Here is a 27,909-nt window from a genome sequence, read left to right on the forward strand (position 1 = left end):
GAACGCGTTATTCCATTACAGTTCGCTGCTAAGTTACTTCATTAGTGTTTTTCTGTGTAAACGCTGTAGATGAACGCGTTTGACCATTGCGTTTGCGTCTTTCGCGTTTTCCCCATTCGACTGTCCAAAGGAAAAACGTGTTTTATTTGAACGTCCCCTAAGAAGTGTAGTTCTTTAGGGCACTATTAATAAGTTAAAGACATTAGGTTAACATAAACTCTGTATGTAAAGACAACCTTGAAGGTTTAGTTCACACAGAAATTAAAATTAGCCCTCAAGGCATCCTAGGTGTATATGACTTTCTTCATCAGACGAATGTGATTCGAGTTATATTAAAAATTGTTCTGGCTCCCAAGCTTTGTAATGGTCATGGGCGGGTGTTTTTCTTCAACAGGTCAAAACAAGTTTAATAAAGTTCATCCATCCATAAAAAAGTGCCTTACACACTCCGGGGGGTGAATAAAGGCCTCCTGTAGTGTTTTTGTGAGAAAAATATCCATATTTAAAACATAATAGCTAGATTTAAGTAATTAGTATGTTTTAAATTTGGATCTTTTCTTAGAAAACCCGCATCGATTGGCTACGGGAGGCCTTTATTCACCCCCCGGAGCTGTGTGAGGCATTTTATATTATGGATGGATGCGTTTTATTGGACTTCTTTTGGACTACTGAAGAGAAACGCCTATTTCCATTATAAAGCTTGGAGGAGCCAGAACCATTTTTAAATAACTCAGATTGCATTCGACTGAAAGAAGGAAGTCATATACATCTGGAATGCCTTGAGGGTGAGTAAATAATGGGCTAATTTTTATTTTTGGGTGAACTAACCCTTTAACATTCCGCTTGAACCAAGCCATGTCACTTTGAGGTACCTGCAAATCTACTTCTTCTGTGGAGTAACTACATGAATAAACAATTTCCTTTGACTTTTTATGTTGTAAACAGTATGTTATTATAGTGCAACATATACATACAGATCATTATTCAGTAGAAAACGATGTAAGAATAAAATGCTAGATAAATCTACTGCATTTCACAGATCAAGCTTTTCCTGTACAGTCTCTTGTACTTATTGTGCTTCTGCCCCATAGTACCACGTCATTTAGCTTCTAAAAGAAGTTATGTGTTACATGATATGAGAAATTCTTAGTGGCTACAGGTTTCTGTTGGAGCGTTATTTCATTTGTGCATATCTTTCTGAACCTCTATCCTCTGACTGACCTAAAAACAGAGTCGTAGCTTAACACCCGGAACTACTTTATTCATTTTCACACATTTCATAGTTGTCTTGTAAAGCCAACAAATAAATAAACACCCCTTGCAGATATGAATGGTCACAAGCAGGTGTGTAGGACACAATCAGTACAATGGAAGAAACAGACAAAGTCCAGAATACCGCAGTAGCATGCAAAACCTTATTAAATAACATGTTTTTGATCAAAACATTGAGTTATATAATAAAGTTTTGCAAGCTTGCAAGTGTCTAGACATATTTTTTCATTTGTTGAAGATGTTTCCTCAGCTCTGAACCTTTTTAATAAATCAAAACTCACTGAATGCTTCTGAAAAAGACATTTCTATGATGACCTGGTTGACTGATAATGTTCACGGAAATATTTCACAGCTGTTTAACGACAGAGTCTGATCTCTGTTATGTAAGTGAGTCCTTGGAAAAGACACAAATAAGAGTTTTTAAAACAAAGCTGAATGCTACTTTTTCCAACAGCAGTCTTCTCATACAGCAGGCCTAGTGCATGATGGGACCTGATACATGGATCGATAGAGAGATACACACAACTATACTGTAGATGTAAGCTCTGACGTCTCTATGAAGCAGGGTCCTGGAGGTGGGAGCGATAACAAAGGAACGTTTCAAGGACTGGTGGGTTGCAGGGTGTCTAATCGGGGCAGGAACTGCTGACTGGTTGTGATCATATACAATAAGTCTTAGTACAGTGCTTTCTGTCCTTGGCTTTCGAATTCTGACCAGGCATCATTAAGTTCCATAAAAATCATCTTGGCATATTGTTCGTAGGGCTTTCCTGTAGCCTGCAGATGGGAAGAGAGAGAAAACTGATTTTGTCTACATAGAAGACTATTATGCATCTGTGCTTTGTTTCGCTTTAAGCACTTCAATGTAAACTAAACAAATACGTCTCTCACCTTGTCAGGGTGCACTACCAGCACAGCTTTGCGGTAGACCTTCTTCACCTGCTCTGGTGTGACAAGGTCAGCCATGCCTACAGGTTTCCAGCGCGTTTCTCCCTCCCAAAGCACCGTGTGCATTGTGGATAGCAATGCTCTGATGTTCCTCTCCTTACCCTCAATCCAGTCCAGGATCTACAACAAACAACGACATTGTATTAAAGCATAATGATGCAGTTCACACTTACACAAAGTCTTTAAAGGGTAATGAAACCCCCCTGTTTTAGAACTGGCTACTCTCACCACAGTTTTGAAAAATGCTGCAAAAGTGGGCGTGGTGCGCTGACTGCGCTGCGAGGAGGAGATGGGAGAGAGACAATATAGACAACTTTGGACACTTTCATTTCGCTCCCCACGAGTTTAAAACACAAATCGTGAAAAGTCGTGAATAATTAAGTGAATCGACTTCTCATAGGATAAGAACACGCAGCATCATGAATATTTAGGAGACACCGACGCGTCATCGATGTACTATAGTCCATCGCCGCGTCACAAACGGTGACGTCAGCACAATGTAGATTTTAAACCCGGAAGATAAAAATAGCGCAAAAAAGCTCAAAATTAACCAGTTACCTCTAACAATTAATATTAAAGGAGAACTCCGGTGTGATATTGACCTAAAGTGTATTGAATCATGATACCGAGTGTGAACGTACCTTGCATATCTCATCTCGGTTTGTGTCCAGCTGTCCGAAATCTGGGGTCAGTTAGCCGATGCTCACAACAGGCTGTCAATGAAAGTCAACAGGGCATCGGAATAGCCATGTAAATAAATCACTGTTTTACGCCATTTACGAGGCACAAAGTAGCTCCACACTTCATTGGTAGACTTCCAAGGGCCCTGACATTTAAAACGAGACATTGAGAACTCAGAAAAAGCACCGGTAGTTTATTTACAAGTAGATTTATACAGACATGTTCCACCAGGAACAGACCGGTCACCGCCATCTTAAATGTAGTCACGATAAGTCGAGTGTCGAGCACGAAGGAAACTACAACCTGATACGTTGATAACCTGATAAATTCCTTGGTGCTCGACACTCGACTTATCGTGACTAAGTTCAGGATGGCGGCGACCGGATTTTCTTTTCCAGGTACTGTCTGTATAAATCTTCTTGTAAATAAACTACCGGTGCTTTTTCTGAGTTCTCAATGTCTCGTTTTAAATGTCAGGGCCCTTGGAAGTCTACCAATGAAGTGTGGAGCTACTTTGTGCCTCGTAAATGGCGTAAAACAGTGATTTATTTACATGGCTATTCCGATGCCCTGTTGACTTTCATTGACAACCTGTTGTGAGCATCGGCTAACTGACCCCAGATTTCGGACAGCTGGACACAAACCGAGATGAGATATGCAAGGTACGTTCACACTCGGTATCATGATTCAATACACTTTAGGTCAATATCACACCGGAGTTCTCCTTTAACAGATTCCAACGTTGCTTTCTATGATGTGCAACACAAACACTTCTGCTAAAATCTCAGAAAAAGTTGTCTGGGGTTTCGTAACCCTTTAAAAAGAGGAACATGAAAGGGACAGTGTACAGTCAACTGGTCATTATCCCCAAAAAAACAGCACATATAAAACAAGCAACTGACCATCAGATTCAAATATTCCAGTGAGTCGTTTAATATAAATTTCAGCTTGCACTTATGTGTGTGTGTTTTATGTTTCACCTTGAGTTTCTCTGGGTCCATTTCTTTTGCCATCTCTTCTTTTCTCATTTCTGCTATAGTTTTTGGCCCTTTCCTCTCCTTAATGCCAGCAAAGCCCTGGCCCGAGAGTAGGTCATCAAAGTTAGCATCCAAAACCTTTGGTCTGGTTCCTGAAAGAAATAGGAAATAATTAGTAATGTTTAAGTTGCTATTTATAATATTCTTTGTTTTTGTAGTAATGAAAATCTACAGAAAACACAATATCGGTACACACTAAAAATGCTTAAATACAACCCAGTGCAGAGTGAAATATGGACAAACCCAGCGACTGGATTTTATTGACCCAGCGGTTGGGTTAAATGTTTAACCCAACCTTCTGGGTAGTTTTATTTAGTTCAATGATTGTTTGAAAAATACTATATGGCAGGCTTAAAATAAACCCAATATAGGTTGTAAACTAAAAATCAGACTCTAATTACTAGAGGTACCAGTAATAATCAAAAGGTAAACATTAATTAATAGGCCATTTGAAAAAATTTTTATATTTAATAATTTATTCTACTTATTAATAAATGTTCATTTATTGAACATATTATTATTGAATGATAATTTTCAGCCTATTTTGGGTTCATTTTAAGCAAGAAATATAGTAATTGTTAAGCAATAGTTGAGTTAAATGAAACTACCCAGAAGGTTGGGTCAACTACTGGATCAAAACCCAATCCCTGGGTTTGTCCATATTTTACCCAGTGCTGGGTTGTTTTTAACCCAGCAATTTACCACTGACTAATATTAGAAATCTTCACAGGGTTCCCACACATTGGTTAATTTTAAATTCAAGGACCTTTCAAGGACTTTCCAGGTCCAATACCCTCAATTTCAAGGACTTAATGGGGGGACAAGTGAGAGCAAGGTTATATTGTGTTACCTTGTAAGATACATTGTTACAGTTTTCATGTGTCAAACACAACTATGTTAAATTGCATTTTTTTTTTGCATTTATTTTCAGCCAAATGACATATGTGAATGTACAACACAAAGTACCTCTGGTGGGAAACACTTAACATAATGTGTAAATGCAAGCTAGTATGCATAGGCCACAATGTGTTGGTGAAATAACACATTAGCTGAGGGAATAATATGGAATTTTTTTCCAGAAAACTTCTTGCACAACATAAATTCCAGCACTTTCAAGGACCTGTATCTATGTATTTTTATTTTCAAAACCAGGGCCTTTCCAGGGCCTTGAATTTTTTTTCAGATTCACAAACTTTCAAGGATTTCAAGGACCCATGTGAACCCTGTCTTCAGTATAAGCTTAGTTATAATAGATACATACAGTAATTGCATGTGCTTATTTCCTCTAATTTCATAAATTAATTTTAGTTTGGCTTTTATTTAATATCACTATTAAAACGTAATTATTAGCCAGTCTCAAAAACAATATTTATGTTTCATATTGTACATTATGTAGTGATTTTGTATTTGATCAGTATTGGCTTTTATTAGATATTTAGTTGTATGTGCTCATTTCCTCTGTTTTTTGTTTTCAATTCATTTACATTTATATTTATATATTTGGCAGATGGTTCTATCCAAAGCAACTTACCATTGTCTACTTTAAAATATTTAGTTTCACAGACAATACTTAAGCCATTTCAACTGAAACAAACTTGCACTGGCTGATCTTAAAATATATCTGCCTAGTTTGTTGCTGGACCTATCTGCAGCATTTGACACGGTAAATCACCAGATCCTCCTGTCTACCCTCTCATCGTTGGGACTTCACTTCGCTGGTTCAAATCCTATCTCTCTGGCAGGTCTTTCAGAGTGGCCTGGGGAGGGGAGGTTTCCAAAACTCATCAACTGGTCACTGGGGTTCCTCAGGGATCAGTTCTTAGACCCCTCCTCTTCTCCATATATACCACATCTCTGGGCCCCATCATACAGGCACATGGCTTCTCCTACCATTGCTACAGTATGCTGATGACACACAGCTCTATCTTTCTTTCAAACCAGATGATCCATCAGTAGCTGCAAGGATCTCTGGCTGCCTGGCAGATATCTCTGCATGGATGAAGGAACACCATCTTCAGCTCAATCTAGCTAAAACTGAGCTCCTTGTCTTTCCCGCCACTCCAACTTTACAACATGACTTCTCCATCCAGTTAGGTTCATCAACAATTACCCCATCGACTTCAGCCAGAAATCTTGGTGTAATCTTTGATGACCAATTGACTTTTAAAGACCACATAGCTAAAACTGCTCGATCCTGCAGGTTTGCATTGCACAACATCAGAAAAATCAGGCCCTTCCTAACAGAGCATGCTGCACAACTCCTCGTACAGGCCCTGGTGGTCTTCAATGAGCCCAAGAAGGCCCATGTCACACCTCTCTTCATATCCCTGCACTGGCTACCGGTTACGGCTCGCATCAAATTCAAGACACTGATGCTGGCCTATAGGACAGTCACCGGCTCATCACCTGCCTACCTCCATTCACTACTACGCATCTACACTCCCTCCAGAAGTCTGAGATCCTCTAGTGAAAGACGCCTTATTGTACCACCACAGAGAGGCACGAAATCACTTTCCAAAACATTCTCCTTCAACGTCCCTGCCTGGTGGAATGATCTTCCCACCCCCATCCGGAACGCAGACTCCATAACTGTCTTCAAGCGACTGCTGAAAACCCATCTTTTTCGACACTGACTCAATAAAAAAAAAAAAAAAATTCTTCTCCTCTCTTTCCTGATCTTCCCTTTCTAGCCCGTACTCATCTAACAACGCCTGACATATGGTATTTTTGAGCACTTCCTATGTCGATCTGCCTCCTTAGGATGAAACACTTGTTGTATTCCCCAATTGTAAGTCGCTTTGGATAAAAGCGTCTGCTAAATGAATAAATGTAAGTGTAAATGTAAATGTTTGTTCCCTTCTGGAGGGAACTCAAAGCTGCGTCCTGGTGGACACTTTTGGAACTGCCTCCAGCGTGACTGGTTCTGAAGCAAGCTATAGAACAGGGTTCCCCAAATCTCACCCTGGAGGTCCAATGCGCTGCAGAGTTTAGCTTCAACCCTGATCACACTCACCTACCTGTTATTCTCTAATGATCCTGAAGACCTTGATTAGAATGCTCAGGTGTGTTTGATTAGGGTGAGAGATAAACTCTGCAGGAAAATGGATCTTGAGGTCCAGATTTGATGATCCCTGCTATAGAACAACGACAGTGAACTTGACATTGGCCGGCGCCAGCCCATGACGTCATTAACAAGGCGCGTAACAGTATAAAACGGGCGCCTGTGAATACATCAACCATCTTTTTGTCTTCAGAGTCTTTGTTCTAAGCGAGTAAGTACAAATGATGCCTAGAGAGAAACTGTTTAGGAAGTGTGCGGATCCATGTCGGAGAAATCTGACACCTGATGACGCACATGACCTTTGTGTGGTTTGTTTGGGTGAAGAGCACGCGTGCTCTGCTCTTGAGGGAGCGGAGTGCGTTCATTGTGAGAGTTTCTCCCTTAAGAAACTCCGTTCTCGTTTGTCCCTTTTCTCGAGGGAATTGGGACATTCATCTGCCCCACGCGGCTCTGGTCCCGCGGCAGCTGAGGCTGCCCGGCGATTGAGATAGTGGGGATCACAGGTGGAGCTGGCTGACGAGTTTGAGAGAGGTATTAATTTCTCGCGCTCGTCAGCCGGAGACGAGGACGCGCTGCTGGCGGGGGATGTGTTGTCTCTCACATCCTCCGATCCAGCAGCGAGTGCTCTTTTGGCTTCAAGCCAGGGCGAGCAGGATGTGGCTGAAATGGAAGATGAATCTGCTGAGTCCGTACAGCCTGCCTGCCCCGAGTTGATGTCTGTTATGGACCCGTTTGGATCTTCAGTGGAAGCGCGCGAGGGAAGAGGCTGCTCAGGGTAGATTAGATGAGCGGTTTCTTCCTGGCCATAACAAACCAACTCCCGTGAGCCTCCCATTCCTTCCCGATCTGCACAATGAGATCGAGAGGGCATGGGATAAACCATATTCGGCCCGCATTCACAGATATCAGCATGTGAATTATGCTGAGGTCGAGGGAATGCGTGGGCACGGATATGCGTCGATGCCTCCAATTGAGCAGACGTTTGCAAACTATCTCTCAGCGGGAGGGACGACGCTGAAGGCTCCGACCCTGCCATCCAAGCCTCTGAGGGAAACATCTCAGCTGAATGGCAGGGCATTCGCGGCAGTGGGTCAGGCTGGTGCTGCTCTGCACACGGTGGCAGTGTTGCAGGCGTACCAGGCTGATCTACCAAAAGATATGGACCGAGGTCTGGGGCTTTCCCCGGAGGAGGTGGCTGAGCTGCACCGCACCACGGATTTGTCTCTGAGGGCCACCAAGCAGACAGCGACCGCAGTGGGCAGGTCTATGTCGGCCTTGGTGGCCACAGAGAGGCATCTGTGGGTGAACCTGGTGGACATCGGGGAGAAAGAGAAGCACTTTCTCCTTGATGCGCCGGTTTCGCCTTCCAAATTGTTTCGGCACATCCGTCGAGGTGGTGGTCGAAAGATTCAGGGAGGCGAAGGCGCGCTCAGCAGCTTTCAGGTCGTGCATACCTCGTCAGTCCACGCCCCCACCCGAACACAGGGGAAAGCCCGGCCTGTCTTGGTCTACGGGCCAGAGACAGGGCCAGGTTGCTAGTGTGGCCACTCGAGGCCCTCCCCCGGGGAGGAGTCGGTCTCAGAGGAGGCGTGATGCGCGTAATAGGAGAGAGGATCTAAGGGAAACGATCCAGCGCAGGCGTGGCGGCAGGCCTGCATCGGGTACCTAGGGTCTCCTCTCCTGTTTTTCCCTCACGTCTGTTCGGCTGCCTGCCTCCTTTCCCCTCGAAAAGACTCTGGGGCTGGGACGATGATGAGATTGATAAACTCAGTCTGATGGCCCGGTACGTGAAAAAATATATAAAAAATTAAACATTTATGTGTATATGTATGTACTGTTTTGTCTACCAGCTCCGCTTGGGTGAGACTTTTAGTATTTGAGCCCCATATTGAGCTCTACTGTCCCTGAGTGTCGAGTGTAGCCAGGTCTCCCCTCGTTTGTGAGTTAGTGTGCCGAGACCTCCACTCGTAAGTAACTCCTGTATGGGGTTAGGTGTTGTTAGGCTTCCTCTCGTTCTGGAGAGTTATCTGTGAAGCCTCCGCTGTTTTAAGCTTGGCTTAGGCATTATTTATACATGCGTATACATGTTTAGATATATTCCCTGCCACTGTGATTGTTGCCAGGCCTCTTCGAGCTGAGAATCACTCTGCTGAAGCCTCCGCTCTCTGGAACTCCACTAAGGCAATCACCTTTAGGCTTGAGTGTAGTCAGGTCCCTTCCCTTTGATTATTGTATACATACAAGTGAGACCTCCACTCTTAGAAGTTTCTTCTGCCTTTCAGAGCAAGGGCGAACAGAGCGTTGCTATGCCTCCTCTCGGTATAGAGAGTCTTTCTGCTGAAGCCTCCGCTCTCCTTAAAGCTCCGCTTTTAAGTAGACCCATTCTCACAGTATATAGCTGGTAGGCCCCGTTGGGCCTCGCTAACTATTTTTGTTATTGTGCTAAAGCCCCTCTGCCAAAACTGAGTGTTGTTAGGCTTCTCTCTCTTCAGAGATTCAATTCTTGAAGCCTCCTCTCTACAGAGTCCCACATGTAGACTCTTATGTGTGTTTAGTACTTCCTTGCGTTGAGTGTAGCCACGTCTTGTCATGACTCTGGGCTGCTGCCTTTCCCTTCGCCACACGATGTCGCTGTTTTCCCTTCCCTGCACTCACTTCTCTGATTGTTGCACCTGCCTTGATTGTCACCTGTCTTCCCCAGCTGATAACACTTATGATTTGTCTTTTGTCTTTGCATGTACTTTTGTGTTCCTGACCTTGACCTTAGATCTTGTTTCATGTTTTGTTCAGTTTATGTTTCAGTTTATGTTTAGTTTGCCATGTTGGCCTTTTTGTTAATGTTTATTTGTGTTTTGTTTAATTAAAACTATTTTCCCTGCATCTGGACCCAGACCTCATTTCCTCTCAAACGTGACACGTCTCCCCTCATTCGATTGTCATCATGTTAAGACCTTCACTCCTGAGAGACTTTCCATTGAATCGAGCATTGCCAGGCTCCCTCTCGTTTGAGTGATTCTGTTTAGCCTCCGCTCTCCAGAAATTCAGGCCTCAGTCATGACAGCTGGTAGGCCCCTTTGTGCCTCGCTGATTATTTTGGTGGAGTGCTAACCCAACCACTCACCAAGACCGGGTGTTGTAGGCTTTTTTCTTTAGAGATTCAATCTCGAAGCCTCCACTATACAGAGCTCTCGTTGGTATAGACGTTCCCAAAATGTCCACCAGGACGCAGCATTGAGTTCCCTCCGGAAGGGAACGTCTAAGGTTACGTATGCAACCCTGGTTCCCTGAGGACAGGGAACGAGATGCTGCGTCTCGTAGCCATGCTTCGGGCCCCGCTTACGTCTCCGTCAGACAAAAAAAAGATGGTTGATGTATTCACAGGTGCCCGTTTTAAACTGTTAGGCGCCTTGTTAATGACGTCATGGGCTGGCGCCGGCCAATGTCAAGTTCACTGTCGTTGTTCTATAGCTTGCTTCAGAACCGGTCATGCTGGAGGCAGTTTCCAAAGTGTCCACCAGGACACAGCGTCACGTTCCCTGTCCTCAGGGAACCAGGGTTACATATGTGACCTTAGACGTTTTGTCTCAAAATGGACAGCAGTAATGTTTTTTTAAGCACGCTTATAAAGATTACTTAAATGTCTTAAAGGAACACTCCACTTTTTTTGGAAATAGGCTCATTCTCCAACTCCCCCCGAGTTAATAAGTTGGGTTTTACCGTTTTGAAATCCATTCAGCCGTTCTCCTGTTCTGGCGATATCATTTTTAGCATAGCTTAGCATAGATCATTGAATCCTATTAGACCAATAGCATCGCGTTCAAAAATGACCAACGAGTTTCCATATTTGTTGAATTTAAAACTTGACTCTTCTGTAGTTATATCGTGTACTAAGACTGGTGGAAATGCAAAACTGCGAGTTTCTAGGCTGATAAGATTAGCAACTACACTTCCATTCCGACGTAAACAATATTGATTTTTCATTTTACATAATATATTTAAAATGAAATCTATTTTAGTTCATAAGTCGCTGTAGGGAAATAATGAAAAGAATAAAAACGTGCAGTAAAGCACTACAAACCAGTGCACTCATAATTAAATAATACATTAAATTTTATGAAAAGACAGCAATTTGCAATATTAAACAGCAAAACAAACTCAAAATAGCTAGACGCAGATAAGACTGGACGCCAGTCCCATAAAATTTACAAATGGCCGAGCCCACTATTATGGAAATAAAAAGGTGGGTATAGGCTTATAATAACAAAGCATCTCTAAAAACATTAGAATCTCCAATGCGCATATCTCTATAAGCACAACTACTTAAGACTAGACCAAATTCTATGTCGAGTTACTCACCCATGTTAGGCTGTTCCTTTGCCCCTGTGGCTCTTGGCGAAGCTCCACCCATGCTGGAGAAGCTGACGTTGTAGTTGGGTCTGTTCTGTGGAGAAGTGTGGGGCATAGAGGGTCCTGGTGCTTTAGGTGGGGTCTGGTGCTGTGCACCCTGGGCCTGTGGCTGCCACTGAGCCCCACCTCCGGGCTGCCATGAGGGGAAGCCTGTGCCAGGATGCCAGCCTCCAGAGGCAGTGTGCTGGGGAGAGGGAGCAGGACGCTGGGGGGAGCCCATGGGTGGAAGTGCTCCTCCGGTACCAGTAGGTGTGGTAGGCTTGCTGGAGAATCCAGAACCACCTTGAAATTAACAGAGAGATGGTAATTAGTGAATCCATAATGAATGTCTTAAATGGAGAGTTCACTCAAAAATAAAAATTCTGTCATTAATTACTCACCTTTATGTTGTTGCAAACCTGTAAGACACTTTGTTCGTCTTCGGGAACACAAATAAAATATTTTTTATGAAATCTGAGAGCTTTCTGACCCTCTACAGACAACAAGGGTCCGTCCACATTTAAAGTCCAGAAAAGTACCAAGAACATAGACAAAATAGTCATGTGACATCAGTGGTTCAACCTTAATTTTATGAAGCTACGAGAATACTTTTTGTTGCACAAAAAAACTAAAATAACAACTTTACTCAACAATTCTTCGCCTCAGCGTCATTCTAGCAACATTTGGAGAGTAGAAGGACACTTGCTGTCTACGGAGGGTCAGAAAGCTCTCAGATTTCATCAATAATATCTAAATTTGTGTTCCAAAGATGAACAGGTTTGGAACAATATGAGGGTGAGTAATTATAGACAGTATTTGTGGGTGAACTATCCCTTTAAAGGTGAAGTTTACCCAAAAATGAATGAAAAAAAATATTGAATCAATGAAATTTAATGAAGTTTAATATTTGGGAGTAACATTTTATTATTTGGGCGAATTATCCCTTTAACCTGACTCAATAAGTTTTTTTTTTTTCCATTTACCTCCTCCCAGACCGGCTCCTAGGTTACCCAGATCCGCAAATGGGTCTAAAGTGTTGGGTTTGGCCTGGTGGGTGGGAGTACCATGAACTGAGCTGGTTGGGCTAGTGCTGGCGGACTTACTTCCCATCCCAAAACCTCCACCTGGTATGACAAATCAAGATTTATAATTGAGTATCCTGAAGAAAGATCAATTAAAATGAAATCAAAATATATTAAATTTAAATAATATGGTTTTGGTTGTGAATTCTGCTTGTGTCAGCATTTTCAACTTGTCAGCTAGTTAAAGTGATCTGGCAAAGATGAATGAGGTTTTGACAAAATTGCAAGAATGATTTGTGATAATGTGTTGATAGGATCAGCAAGAATAGGTTAAAAATAACAAACAAATCAGTAATGCCCTTTTTTCGAAAACGTGTTTATGAATTTATAGATTAAAGTCTTAACTATCATACTACATAATAATAACAATTTGTATAAATAAATTTGATTTCCAGTTATTGCAAATTTTGTAAAAGAAAATGAAACATTTGACTTTAAATACCATGTATATGTATGAAAATGTATAATAATAGATATTTGTTGTATTTTATAATTAAAAATATGTGACCCTGGACCACAAAACCAGTCTCAAGTAGCACGGGTATATTTGTAGCAGTAGCAAAAAATACATTACATGGGTCAAAACTATAGTTATAAATTATAGACATTGTGTACAGATCATGTTCCTTGAAGTTATTTTGTTAATTTCCTACCATAAATGTATCAAAACATAATTTTTGATTACGTTTGATTATGTAATATGCATTGCCAAGAACTTCATTTGAACAACTTTAAAGGTATTATCTTAATATTTTCCCCCCTTAGATTCCAGTTTTTCAAATAGTTGTATCACTGCCAAATATTGTCCTATCATAACAAACCATAAATCAATTAAAAGCTTATTTATTCAGATTTCAGATGATGTACAAATGTTAATTTAAAAAAATTGACACTTATGACTGGTTTTGTGGTCCAGGGTCACATATATGTATTTATTTATTTTTTTATTAAATTAGATACATTTAGAATTCATTTGTTGGGGCCAGTGCAAATATTGAATATTGAAATATTGTACACATCTACTGTTCAGTTCTGTAAAAAGCTATTAAAATAATTATAAGATGTATCCAGCTTTACTGATTTAAAAACCATAAAGTCAGTCATGTAATGTTTCACAAGACATTAACATTTATAAGCTATATGAGCTCATCACACCAGTCCAGATGGCAGGTCAGTAGTGAGCTATTTTGCTTTTAGGTGTAATTTCATAGGAGGCCACCAGGAGGCCCTGTGACACATCTTGTGTTTCTAACAGCACTTACTTGCAGGTGGTGTTTTGTTCCATTCCCATGCTCCTGTAGAGCTCTGCTGCTGGATATTGACAGTGGGAGTAGTGGGCGGCACAGGTGAACTGCGACCTATGAAGGGATTTATAATTAAATAGTTTAACACAATTCTGAAATTGGACTACGTACACTTTTTCCTACTTAGCCTACTAGCTTAGCATAGGGCTAACTGGTTAATATAACTCTTTTGATTAGTTAAAACAAGATATTATGACAAGGTGCTTTGCTTTGAATAGACAGTGAGGAAAATGGATGGAATTTCTCTCATATTTCTCTCATTTTCTCAAAGCTCTGACTAAGAATGTAGCAATCTGCAGTATTTGGCATCATGCAGTGCTTCTTTCCAGCTCTGTTGCATGCTTGAAAAATAAAAAACACAACAGTTCCAACAAATATGAGCTTTTTATCTTACAGTAGTGCTGTTTCAAAGCATTCAGATTTAAAACGACTTAATTTTTAGTAAAAAATGATGTTTTAAGAGCATATGGCACTGGTGTGACTCCATAGGCATGCAAACTACCACTTACACTACATCCAACAAACATACGCTCTACAATTTATGGTTATTCCATATCGATGTTAATCAGATCACAGGGAACACAGGGTTTCGGTTGTCCTTCACAAAGCTCATGCTGCTATCAACCACACACACTGTACTTAAAACAAACATACAAGATCAAGGCCCAATAATGATTCCACTTTCTCCAAAACATCAAGCATCAGCATTTTAAATATGAGCTTAACTACTGAGCTGTTTTATAGAGAGAAATTTGCAAGGCTATTTTGCTGATCATATTCTGGAGGATTTAACACAAAAGAGCTTTGCTGGTTGTTATGGTGATGTTGCCCACACACTGGCAGTACTGAGAGGCAAAGGCGCATGCCTTACCCATGCCCATGTTCTGCATTGTAGGAGACGGAGATCGTGCAGCATGCAGGAAGGGGTCTGGCTGCCCCATATTACCTGGACCCAAGAAAGACCCCATGAAGTCCTGCGGCTTAGGGGAGGGAGCAGGCCCAGACCCAAATGGGTCGAAAGCTGAAGGAAAAGGATTAAAAAAAGGACTTAGTTTCTTTTGCTGAAATGCACTGTTAAAGGACAGATTCTGACTCTCATCTGATTGGTTAAACTAAGTTCAAAGCTGTTGGGAAATGGCCAATAAAAGAGAAAGACAATTTAAATCTAATACATTCTAAATCTTAAATGTATACATATATCTGTTCATTACTTTTAAGTCTATTATGTTTTTACTGCATTAATGTGGTCAAAAATGCAGTAAAAATGGAAATATTGTGAACTGAAACTGCTTTCTGTTGTGATTTATTTCAAATTATTATTTTTTTCTGTGCAGGCAAATCTGATTTTTTTTACAGCCATTATTCCAGTCTTAAAATGCACTCTTTGATGTTTAATATTACAAAAAAATAACATTACTAACATTTGTAACATTACTAACATTAAATTGATCACTTTTTTAATTTCTAAACAAACAAATTACACTGAATCCAATTTTTAATGGTAGTGTAAATACACTACTAGTCAAAAGTTTTTGAACAGTAAGACTTTTAATGTTTTTAAAGAAGTCTTTTCTGCTCACCAAGCCTGCATTTGTTTTAATCCAAAGCACAGGAAAAACAGTACAATTTAAATTTTTTTATATATTTAAAATAACTGTTTTCTATTTAAATTTATTTTAAAATGTAAATTATTCATGTGATTTCAGAAATCATTCTAATATTCTGATTTGCTGCTCAAAAAACATTTATTATTATTATTATTAAGTTGAAAATAGCAGAGTAGAATTTTTTCAGGTTTCTTTGATGAATAGAACGTTCAGAAGAACAGCATTTATATTAAAAATAAATCAGTTGTAACATTATAAATGACTTTGTCATTGCTTTTGATTAATTTAAAACATCCTTGTTAAATAAAAGTATTAATTTCTAAAATTTCTTTGCAAAGAAATACAATAATAATAATAATAGTGTATAATATTGCAAAAGCTTTTTATTTCTGATAAATAATGATTTTTGGACCTTTCTATTCATCAAAGAACCCTGAACAAAATTACTCAACTGTTTTAAATATTGATAATAATAAAAATAATAAATGTTTCTTAAACAGCAAATCAGATGATTTCTGATAGATCATGTGACACTGAAGAGTGGAGTAATGATGCTGAAAATGTAGCTTTGATCACAGGAATAAATTACATTTTTATAAAATATTCAAATAGAAAGCATTTTTTTTAAATAGTAAAAATATTTCACAATTTTTGTAATATTGCTTACATTACTAACATCAAATAGATCACTTTTTTAATTTTCCAAAAGCAAATTATATTGAATCCAAAATTTTGAATGGTAGTGAAAAATTGCTTATTATGATTAATTAATTGTCATTTAATAACAACATAACATTAACATTATTAACATTAACTTTTGGAATGTTGATGTTTTTATTATATTGCTGTAACAGTCATTACATAAAAGCAATATACCACGATAGAGCAGTTAAATAAATTAATATTCAGTAAATTAGACACTCCACTTTATGTCTTGATGTTGAATGAATCCCACTCAAATGAATTCCCTTATTAAAATTTCTCACTATACCACGATGCTGTTTCACTTCACTGACTCCTGCCAAGCATCTCAGATAAATCAGCTCAACTGTCTGTCAATGTTTTAAAAAAAAACACAAAACATACTTACTGCCTCCAGATCGAGGTGACGGACAAGGCGAGGAGGAGGTTGCGGATCTCCGCGGTGTGGACTGAGCAGAAGTTGGGCCGCTGGCCGGCTGTGGTGTGGGTGGAGCTCCAAACAGGTCCCCCAGCAGGTCTGTGGTGGTGCTGGTGGTCGGAGGTTGCGGGGAGGATGGAGGAAGTTTCGCTGCATCACCATCCAGTCCCAGCAGATCTACTTCCTCAGCTGCTGGAGGAGGGGCCGCTGTAGGCTGGGGCTCTGCTTTTTTAGCTGCTTTTGATTTCTCATTGCTCGCGTTGCTCTGCTGACTAGAAAGGGAGAGCATTTCATCATCTGACGGTTCGCTTTCTTCATTCGGGCCCACTCGGCCTCCACAACTCCCGTGGCCCTGGGCAGGATCTAAGGGACAGACCGGAGAAATAGTTAGATCTATAGAACATCAAATTAGTCCATACAGTTTGTGTTATTTTCCACATTTCCAAAGCAAATCCCACTCAACAGCTTTATGAGAGAAACATGATACTGTACCTCTCAAATTCCTTGTCACTGAAATCTAGTTTTTAACTACTCATTAAACAATTGTCTAAACTCAATACACAACTACAAATCTATTAATGACCTATTTTCTGTCGACTCTCACAAGCCTCCTACACTACATCTTACCTTCCAAGTCCAAGCCCTCCATTTCATCTTTTCAGCAGAGAATAAAGTACATTAAACAGATGGTGTTTAGTTTAATGGGGCACAGACAGTTAACAGAATGCCAGCGAGAGACTGATGAGTTTACTTGTTTAAAGGTTCACTGAGGGACAAACTACTGAGCTCTTAATGGTTACTAAACTCCACAAGGCCTTTATTCAACAATTTCTTCTCTTCGCACGTTTCAGACTGACACGGTAGAGAAGAAATTGTTGAACAAAGTTGTCATTTTGTTTTCTTTGCGCACAAAAAGTATTCTTGTAACTTCATAAAATTACATTTGAACCACTGATGTCAAATGGACTATTTTAACAATGTCCTTAATACCTTTCTGGGCCTTACACATGTCAGTTGCATTGCTGTCTATGCAAGGTAAGAAAGCTCTTGGATTTCCTCAAAAATATTTAGGGCCCGAGCACCGATGGTGTGAGGACCCTATTGGATCTGCTTCGTTTATTATTATTAGGGCCCGAGCACCGATGGTGTGAGGACCCTATTGAATCTGCTCCGTTTATTATTATTATTATTATTATTATTCTTCTTATCCGGAATGAATCGCATTTTTGAGGGCCTAAACATACCCGAAAACTAACGAAACTTTGCACACACATCAGACCTGGCGAAAATGGACATCTGATATGGGTTGCAGAAGTGGGTGTGGCAAAATGGCTCAATAGCGCCACCTTTACACGTTCCGCGGTGTGCGCATTCAGCTGTGATTATCGTACATGCACAAAAATCGGTACACACATGTAACACACCAATACCTACAAAAAAGCCTCTTGAGATAAAATCCGAAACCCAACAGGAAGTCGGTTATTATTAATTTTCTCAGCAAAATTTGTGTCATTTTTGCCATTTTCAGGTGTCATACTTGAACGAACTCCTCCTAGAGATTTATTCCGATCAACACCAAATTTGGTGAGTCTAATCTAAAGCCCTTTGTGACGTTAAATTGTGAAGATCTAGAGTTTTCATCGGAGGGCGTGTCTGTGGCGGCCTCGCAAATTTCGATATTTCGCCATGAAAAAGGAAGTTGCTATAACTTAGGCATAAAATGTCCGATCTTTACCAAACTTCACATGTGTGATAACACTCCTGACCTGAAGACATCTACATGCCCATATTCAGTTATAGTCATAGCGCCACCTGCAGGCAACAGGAAGTGTCATGCTGTACTCTGCAACAAACTCCTCCTAGAGATTTATACAGATCAACTCCAAAAACGGTCAGTCTAATATAAAGGCTTTAGCGATGTTAAATTGTAAAGATCTTGAGTTTTCGGTAAAGGGCGTGTGCGTGGCGGCCTGACAAATTTCGAGGTCTCGCCATGGATATAAAACTTGTTATAACTCAGCCATAAAATGTCCGATTTGCCTCAAACTTCACATATTCGATAAAAGTCCTGGCCTGAACACATCTCAAGGCCAACATTCTATTATAATCACAGCGCCACCTGTTGGCAACAGGAAATGACTTGTATCAAACTCCTCTTAGAGATTTAATGATATCAACATTATATTTGGTCATTCTGATCTAGAGGCCTTAAAGATGTTAAATTGCGAAGATCTTGAGTTTTCGTTAAAGGGCGTGTCCGTGGCGGCCTGACAAAGTTTGATGTTTCGCCTTGGACATAGAAGTTGTTATAACTCAGCCATAAAATGTCCGATCTGCCTCAAACTTCACAGGTTTGGTAAGAGTCCTGGCCTGAAGACACCTAAAGGCCAAAATTCAGATATTATCATAGCGCCACCTGTTGGCAGCAGGATATATCATATCTTTCACTAACTCAAACATACCAAGGTCAATCTGCACCAAACTTCATATGTTTGATGAAAGTGGTGGCCTGAACACATCTACATGCCAATAATCAGTTATAGGCATAGCGCCACCAGCTGGCAGCAGGAAATTTGGCATATTTAAGTGACTTTGACATATTTCTCCTATTTTTACTGTATTAAAAGCATACTACCCACCATTTGCTGTGTTCCTAAAGCCACCGGTCGGCGGTGAGCCCGTGTGCGAGGGCCCGTTCATCGCTGCTTGCAGCTTTAATTATTATTATTCTTCTTCTCCGGAATGAATCGCATTTTTGAGGGCCTAAACATACCCGAAAACTCATGAAACTTTGCACACACATCAAACCTGGCGAAAATGGATGTCTGATATGGGTTTCAGAGATGGGTGTGGCAAAACGGCTCGATAGCGCCACCTTTACACGTTCCGCGGTGTGCGCTTTCAGCTATGATTCACGTACATGCATGAAAATCGGTACACACATGTAACTCACCAATACCTACAAAAAAGCCTCCTGGGACAAAATCCGAAACCCAACAGGAAGTCGGTTATTATTAATTTTCTTAGCAAAATTTGTGTCATTTTTGCCATTTTCAGGCGTCGTACTTGAACGAACTCCTCCTAGAGATTTACTCCGATCAACAGCAAATTTGGTGAGTCTAATCTAAAGCCCTTTGTGACGTTAAATTGTGAAGATCTAGAGTTTTCATCGGAGGGTGTGTCCGTGGCGGCCTCGCAATTTTCGATGTTTCGCCATGAAAAAGGAAGTTGCTATAACTTAGGCATAAAATGTCCGATCTGTCCCAAACTTCACATGTGTGATAACACTCCTGACCTGATGACATCTACATATCCATATTCAGTTATAGTCATAGCGCCACCTGCTGGCAACAGGAAGTGTCATGCTGTACTCCACAACCAACTCCTCCTAGAGATTTATACAGATCAACACCAAAATCGGTCAGTCTAATATAAAGGCCTTAGTGATGTTAAATTGTGAAGATCTTGAGTTTTCGTTGAAGGGCGTGTCCGTGGCGGCCTGACAAATTTCGAGGTCTCGCCATGGATATAAAACTTGTTATAACTCAGCCATAAAATGTCCGATTTGCCTCAAACTTCACATATTCGATAAGAGTCCTGGCCTGAACACATCTGAAGGCCAATAATCTATTATAATCACAGCGCCACCTGTTGGCAACAGGAAATGACTTGTATCAAACTCCTCCTAGAGATTTAATGATATCGACATTATATTTGGTCAGTCTGATCTAGAGGCCTTAGAGATGTTAAATTGCGAAGATCTTGAGTTTTCGTTAAAGGGCGTGTCCGTGGCTGCGTGACAAAGTTTGATGTTTCGCCATGGACATAGAAGTTATTATAACTCAGCCATAAAATGTCCGATCTGCCTCAAACTTCACAGGTTTGGTAAGAGTCCTGGCCTGAAGACACCTAAAGGCCAATATTCAGATATTATCATAGCGCCACCTGTTGGTAGCAGGATATATCATATCTTTCACTAACTCAAACATACCAAGGTCAATCTGCACCAAACTTCATATGTTTGATGAAAGTGGTAGCCTAAACACATCTACATGCCAATAATCAGTTATAGGCATAGCGCCACCAGCTGGCGGCAGTAAATTTGGCACATTTAAGTGACTTTGACATATTTCTCCTATTTTTACTGTATTAAAAGCATACTACCCACCATTTGCTGTGTTCCTAAAGCCACCGGTCAGCGGTGTGCCCGTGTGCGAGGGCCCGTTCATCGCTGCTTGCAGCTTTAATTTAATTTGTGTTGCAAAGATGAAGGTCTTACAGATTTGGAATGACATGAGGGTGAGTAATTAATGAGAGAATTTTCATTTTTCGGTGAAATATCCCTTTAATGTTATATTGTCAACAAAAAAATCAAATAAAGTATTGCCCAGTCTGGCTTCTAATGCTTCCATCTGAAGGATTTTCAAAAAAAAAAAAACCAAAACCATTTGTTTGGCTTTTTTGTATTGTACAGAATTATAAAGCGTAGTAATATACAGGATTTGTGTTTGTTACCTGCAATAGCAAGTGCATCCTGGTGTTCCTGATGGCCGGAGAAAAGCACGTTGGGGCTCAGGTCTTTGGTGGGGAACTGCTCCCACGGTGGGGTGAGATCTTTTTGTTTCTCTGTACTTTCAACCTCAATGTCTATCAGCACATGAAACAGCTGTGGGTATTTCTCTGGAGAATCACAGGCATCCAGCTCTGTCCTGGGCAAACACACACAAACACAGACTTCAGTGCAGAGCTGCAAGTAATTAAACAACATGTCCAAACTTTAACTTTGTCTGTCATTATGTGGAGCAGGATTTTGTATCAAATAAAAAAAGAAACACTTACTTCATAAACTTCAAGACTGTGGTGCCAGGGGCAATGAAACCAGTATGGAACTGAATCTGGAATATCTGGGTGTTTGTTACCTGCGAACAGAACAGAATTTAAGCTCTGCCAAGACTGCAAGCTTTTAGTCACTGACAACTAGCAATAACAAAAATCCTACAAGTTTCAACTCATCTATCTCTGCTGCAACTTTTAATTTAAAATGGTAAACATGTAGTTATAGGTCTGATACCTTGGCCTGAAGTGCATGGGAACGCATGTGATAGACCGAAATCACCACATCTCCTTGGGCACTCACACTCACGGGAAACACCACTTTGCCCTCTTGAATCCTGTGTTCCCTGAGAGCAAAAGACATGAAGAGAACTTCACCATTACAGAAAAAGCATTATCATTTTTAAGTGCTACATAAAATATCTATTATCAACAATTATTATTAACAATTAATCTATGAAATACCTTTAATTTTTGATGTTTACATGAAGAGTCCAAGATCTTTCAATTTCAACTTTGTGAATTCAACTTCCTGTGAGGTATGGCCAATTCAATTTAAATTCACACTCATTAATGTGTTTTTGCTAAACCCTGTTTGTGTGAATTATTCCGAACCACATCTGAAATTAGGGATAGTTCACCCAAAAATAAAAATTCTGTCAATAATTACTCGCTCATACATCATTCCAAACCTGTAAGACCTTCATTCATCTTCAGAACACAAATTAAGATCATTTTGAGGAAATCCGAAAGCTTTATGACCCTGTATAGACAGCAACGCAACTACTACATTCAAGACCCAGAAAGGTAGTATGGACATTGTTAAAATGCATCGTGGTCTGGCGTGCCTCGAAGACTGACACAGAAGAGAAGAAGTTGTTGAATAAAGTCGTTTTAATTTTTTTCTTTGTGCACAAAAAGTGTTCTCGTAGCTTCATAACATTAGGGTTGAAGCACTGATGTTATATGGACTATTTTAATGATGTCCTTACTTCCTTTCAGGGCCTTGAACGTGTCAGTTGCTTTGCTGTTTATGCAGGGTCAGAAAGCTCTTGGATTTCATCAAAAATACCTTAATTTGTGTTTTGAAGATGAACAAAGGTCTTGTGGCTTTGGAATGACAGGAGGGTTGAGTAATTAATGACAGAATTTTCATTTTGGGTGAACTATATCTTTAACAAGTTTGTGATAACTGACAATAAGACTTTAAAGAGCCATCTTAGATAGGCTACTATGTCCATTTGTTACATATAATTATAGTTTTGCAGATAATACGATTTAAATGAACCATTAGTAGAGTGTCTGTATAGACATGCTTACCTCATTCTCTCGTACTCCTGAGCTGTAGAAAATATCTTGGTCTCGCCAATAAGTACGTCACAAAATGGCCGACAGCCACTGCGCTGTTTGTTGAAGCAAGGAACAGGACTCATTGTGACGGATTTAATGACTAGCGGTTTGGAGTGTGGTATGGTTGGCTTCTCTGAGACTAAACTGCATACATAACCTATGTACCTAAATAAACACACATAAACAAAGACTGTCAGTGGTTTTGTCCCAAAGGAAAAAAATAACTTGTGTAGGACACGTTTTGATGAATAATAACAATTCATTCCTTCTGTTTACAACTGTCAGAAAAATAAATGAACATTTCCAGACAAAGGTACCGTATGCCAAACTCGCACAAAGTGAGCAGTTTTATTGGTTCATCATTTAATCTACTATTATTGTTGAGTATTTATACTATTCAGTAATGTTTAATCAAAGCTACATTGTTCAGAGGTGCGATCTGATTGGTTGTACCTCCTGTGGGAGGGCCACAGGCCAGATCCAGGCCTCTTGGCGCTGAGAAGCTGCATGGCTGGCACCGGGTTGGCGAAAAGGTGGCAGAAACAGAACATGGCACAGACCAGCACGCCTGAAGGAGCTCTGCCATCCTAAAAGAGCAAAAAAGCTTTAGATAATACAGATTTACTATCATAGTACATTGGGAGTTCTTAACTCAAAAGTTCTTAACCTCAAGATCCACTTTTCTGCAGTTTACCTCCAACCTTGATCAAATTCACCTGCCTTTTATATAATATTACATTAAATATCCTTTACAAAAACAACCAAACTGTCATTCTTCATATTTTGGACTCTCTGCATCTTTTGTGACAGTACAAGAAATTACATAAAATATGACTAGTAGTGGTTTTGTATGGGTGCATATGTCTCTTGAAATTTTAACTTTCAATTTAAAGTATTGTATTGGTAAGATTGCATTTTCACAATATTGTCTAAGCATTATACACAAAACAAATAACAAATATACAATTTCTTCATTTGCATTAAAAAATCTAAATCTAAAAAGAACCTGACTCAAATATGTGACCCAGGACCACAAAACCAGTCATTCTTTTATGCAAAAATCATTAGGATATTAAGTAAAGACCATGTTCCATTAAGATATTTTGTCAATTTCCTTCTGTAAATATATCAAAACTTAATTTCTCATTGGTAACATGCATTGCTAAGAACTTCATTTAGACAATTTTAAAGGCAATTTTCTCACTATTTACATATTTTGCACCCTCACAGTCCAGATGTTCAAATAGTTGCATCTTGGACAAATATTGTTATATCCTAACAAACCACACATCAGTGGAAGGCTTATTTATTCTTTTAGATGGTCTAAAATGTTTTAAAATTGACCCATATGACTGGTTTTGTGGTCCAGGGTTATATTTAGACCACAAGTCTTGTTTAACAGTTAATGCTGAGTAACCACAACAGAGAACAGACATGAATATCAAGAGGTCTTCTTACCGAACAGGTGATCACACACACATTCTTGGGGTTTTGCTTGAGCCAATTGTACATATTCTTACACACGGCAAATAGGTTGTGAAGACTCGGGGCCTGTCTGGAAGGCCAATTGCATTCAGAAACCTACAGACGAATGAGAAAAATAATTACTGATAGGAAGATGTGTGAGAGTAGAAATAGGAAATAGTGAAAACTGAATAAGAGAGATTGAGTAGAAATAATCATGGATAAATACATAATAAAAAACGATCTAAAATAATTTACTTTACATTACCAGTCAAAAGTTTTTGGACAGTAAGATCTTCTGCTCACCAAACCTGCATTTATTTGATCCAAAGTACAGCAAAAACAGTAACATGTTGAAATTTTGTTACTATTCAAATATTTTTCTATTGAATTAGTGGTGGGCCGTTATCGGCGTTAACGTGCTGCGTTAACGTGAGACTCTTATCGTGCGATAAAAAAAATATCGCCGTTAATCTATTCTTTTGAGTTGGGAGCTGCGTCTATACTACGCAAGCTATGATGACTTTCACCTTGATATTTTAGCGCAGATGTATACCTAGCCGAATTGTAGGGGGCGAGAACGAGTCTTCGAACCTGTGTGTATGCCTACTTTGAAATTACCACATCAAACGAGACGTGCTAACATGGATGCAGCTATGAAGTCGCCGGGTTTGCTTCAGGGCAGGGGCGTTGCTAGACCCTTTTTACTGGGGCACCTTTTACACAGAAGTACATGCAGTGTAGAAATAGTTGGTTACACAAGTTTATATAGTTAATTGTGTTGTAAATGCAATTGTCAAGCAGTTTGTGATGCATTTTGGAAACAGGAGATGAGCCCCTGGTCTAATGCGCCACCTGGCTTAAGAAACCCGTTCTCAAAGACTTACTTTTAGTCATTATTTGGGTAGCACACATATTCTGAATGCCTTCGGCAGAATTCAAATTAGCCGTTTTAATCTAGATTAATCTAAATTAATTCCAAGATTACAGTGAGATTAATCTAGATTAAAAAAAAATTATCTATGCCCACCACTAGTTAAAATGTAATTATTTCTGTGATTTAAAATCTGAATTTTTAGCATCATTATTCCAGTCACATGATCCTTCAGAAATCATTCTAATATTCTGATTTGCTGATCAAAAACATTTATTATTATTATGTTGGAAACAGCTAAGTAGATTCAAAAACTTTTGACTGGGAGTGTATGTACAGTTAATTATGAAACAAAAACAAAAAAAAGACAAAGGCAATTCCAACAACAACAAGGGATATGAGTAAGAATCCAAAGTCATCATACATCAAGTATATTTCAACCAAATATTCAATAAAATAACATATTGTTTCTCTAATTTTTTTGTCATTAAAATAAACTAAGATATCCTTTATATCTACAGCAGCAAATAAGCCACCAAATAACTGGAAATAGTTGAGTCATGCAGTTAATTTGGGAACTTATTTAATTAAATGGGAAAAGCACTGTTAAATATTTAATGAAAGAAGGCAAGAAGAGTCATCTTAGCCACCAGTATCATTTTTGGACAGAAGTGAACATCCCATACACAAGTATTCCATACGACACCAGTGTTTCCCAAAACATTTTGTACACCAGAGCCCCATTAAGAAGGCTCAAGTACCCCTTCATTTACACAGAACCATAAAAGTGTTTCTTTTTATGTTATTAAAGTGGTGGTTATTAAGTTGATTTACTTTAAAACTAACATCAATCAAAGTTGTGGGTGAACAACGGACTCATCATGTATCTTCCTCTTTTTTAATGAGACGTGGGAATTTATGTATAAACATTTTACATGACTGATTTAAAATGGATTACAATTTAAGCTATTAAATTAAAAGATTAGCCCCCTTTTTTAAAATTTCCCATGACATTTTACAAAGGGAGTGTGTTCTTAATAACAGCAAATATATCTTGGCCCATGAAAGTTCCACTTGGAATTCTGCTGTAAATCATGTTCTAAGCTTTAATAATAAAACATTGCTTCTCATGTTTAAATTTGTTAAAGGATGTTTTGACCGGACATTGACAAAGATACTGATGATTGCGGTTTTCTCTTGTATTGGGACTAAAAAAAACTACTTTCCTAGTTGCTTGTTCTACAACATGTGGTGTATTTTCACATATTATGAAAATATGCATATGGAAATTACACGCAGATAAGGTTTTGCATATTAAAAAGTAATGTATATTTTTTAGGTTGAAAGCCCCAAATAAACAATTATGGAGAAGCTTTCTTTGAACTAGTCCTAAAGGCTATGTATTTATGGGATGTTTAACAATGGTGAAGTGATTTTCAGTCATCAATCTGTACACATTTTATTGAGAAGTTATGAATCACGGGCAACAAATACAAGACTGAAATCCTTTTAAGCACTTTTACATGAACACAAGCTCTTACTATTAAACCCACTGGCATTTTGATTTGCAAAGTGACTTGGAATGTGAAATGAAAGTATGCAAGTCAGGAAATGGAGCTGATTGCACTCACTCTGTTGGAGAACTTGGCCCCCCGATAGTTCCTCTGTGACAGGTTAAAAACAGTGTAGTGGTCGGCATGCCGTGAGTCCAGAAAAGAACGGATATCCTCTGTGTGGTTCCTGTAGCCCATCTCCACCGTCTCAGCAGGATATGACATCACTGACAGAAGGAAAGAGTAATTAAGAGAAAGTTATAATGTTTTTTTCTTGTAGGTCCAGTGTGGCCAACACAAATAACTGAAACACAAACAATGATATTAGCGATATTTGTTAGGAAAGGACAATATTTGACTGTGATACAACTATTTGAAAATCTGGAATCCGAGGGTGCCAATAAATGTAAATATTGAGGAAACTGCCTTTAAAGTTGTCCAAATTAAGTTCTTAGCAATGCATATTTCTAATCAAAAATTGAGTTTTAATATATATATATATACATTTGGAAATGTACAAAATATCCTCATGGAACATGATCTTTACTCAGGGATGGAGTAAAAAAACGGCTCAGGATTTTCTCCCATAGGCCCACCACAACTACAAACAGTTACTACTATCTCAAAATATTACAGCAATTCTATTGCATTTATGGCAAATAACATCACAAAACCCATGGTGACCCTGCTGACAAAAGCAATAGAAACCATCACAGAAATTCTAATGATTTCCACTACGAATACCATTACAAACATTACAAACCATCAACCTTTAACCATCAAAACCACTAAATAACGGTTTCCTATAGTGTGTTTTATATTACATTAGGATTTAGTGGTTTTAACAAAAGCCACCAATAGAAGGCGACTAATTACCAGTGGAAACCAACAGGTACGATTACTATTTCCATTAAAACCAATACAATTTTCATTATACCAGTAAAAGCATTACAAATTATATGAAGGTTTCTATTTTTTTAGCAGGGGGTTAAAATAAATGTATTATTGGATGAACTAAAATACTTGAAATCTACATAAAAAATGCAGAATGCAAAATGTATAATACCATAACATAACGTAACATAAACCTAATATCTAGAAACCTGAATGACAGATTTCTTCAATTTGAGTATTCATATGTCTGTGTGTGTGTGTGTGTGTGTGTGTGTGTGTGTGTGTCATGTTAATCAGACTAATCACCTTATAGGCTATTTAATTTACTCTATTTTCTAACTCAGTATCTCCTTAATGTAACCCTGTTGCAACGCTGCTGTCTCTTCATGAATGAATAGAACATTCATGTCAGACAATGCGTAATAAATAAAAAGTAATAATTA

At 39.2% G+C, this 27,909-nt stretch overlaps 1 protein-coding gene across 5 annotated transcripts in view; it reads right to left on the reverse strand.

Annotated features, from left to right (window-relative positions):
• Positions 1-1,240: 1,240 nt before the first annotated feature.
• Positions 1,241-27,909, reverse strand: part of dnajc6 (DnaJ (Hsp40) homolog, subfamily C, member 6) — a 49,010-nt gene continuing 22,341 nt past the window's right edge. For 2 of the 5 annotated variants that reach the window (XM_073852266.1, XM_073852261.1), the window contains 16 exons: positions 26,651-26,799; positions 24,140-24,262; positions 23,135-23,268; positions 22,652-22,846; positions 21,570-21,678; positions 21,338-21,417; positions 21,014-21,207; positions 17,126-17,152; positions 16,469-16,861; positions 14,643-14,792; positions 13,730-13,825; positions 12,369-12,509; positions 11,356-11,688; positions 3,882-4,030; positions 2,164-2,340; positions 1,241-2,049 (listed from right to left, as the gene is read on the reverse strand). In XM_073852266.1, the coding sequence (XP_073708367.1) occupies positions 1,948-2,049; positions 2,164-2,340; positions 3,882-4,030; positions 11,356-11,688; positions 12,369-12,509; positions 13,730-13,825; positions 14,643-14,792; positions 16,469-16,861; positions 17,126-17,152; positions 21,014-21,207; positions 21,338-21,417; positions 21,570-21,678; positions 22,652-22,846; positions 23,135-23,268; positions 24,140-24,262; positions 26,651-26,799 (2,552 nt within the window). In that variant the 3' untranslated portion in view covers positions 1,241-1,947. The remainder of the gene's footprint in view (positions 2,050-2,163; positions 2,341-3,881; positions 4,031-11,355; positions 11,689-12,368; positions 12,510-13,729; positions 13,826-14,642; positions 14,793-16,468; positions 16,862-17,125; positions 17,153-21,013; positions 21,208-21,337; positions 21,418-21,569; positions 21,679-22,651; positions 22,847-23,134; positions 23,269-24,139; positions 24,263-26,650; positions 26,800-27,909) is intronic. The other 3 variants (XM_073852263.1, XM_073852264.1, XM_073852262.1) reach the window with 3 other exon arrangements.

The sequence above is a fragment of the Garra rufa genome, chromosome 12 (genome assembly GCF_049309525.1).
Source record: "Garra rufa chromosome 12, GarRuf1.0, whole genome shotgun sequence".
NCBI lineage: Eukaryota > Metazoa > Chordata > Actinopteri > Cypriniformes > Cyprinidae > Garra > Garra rufa.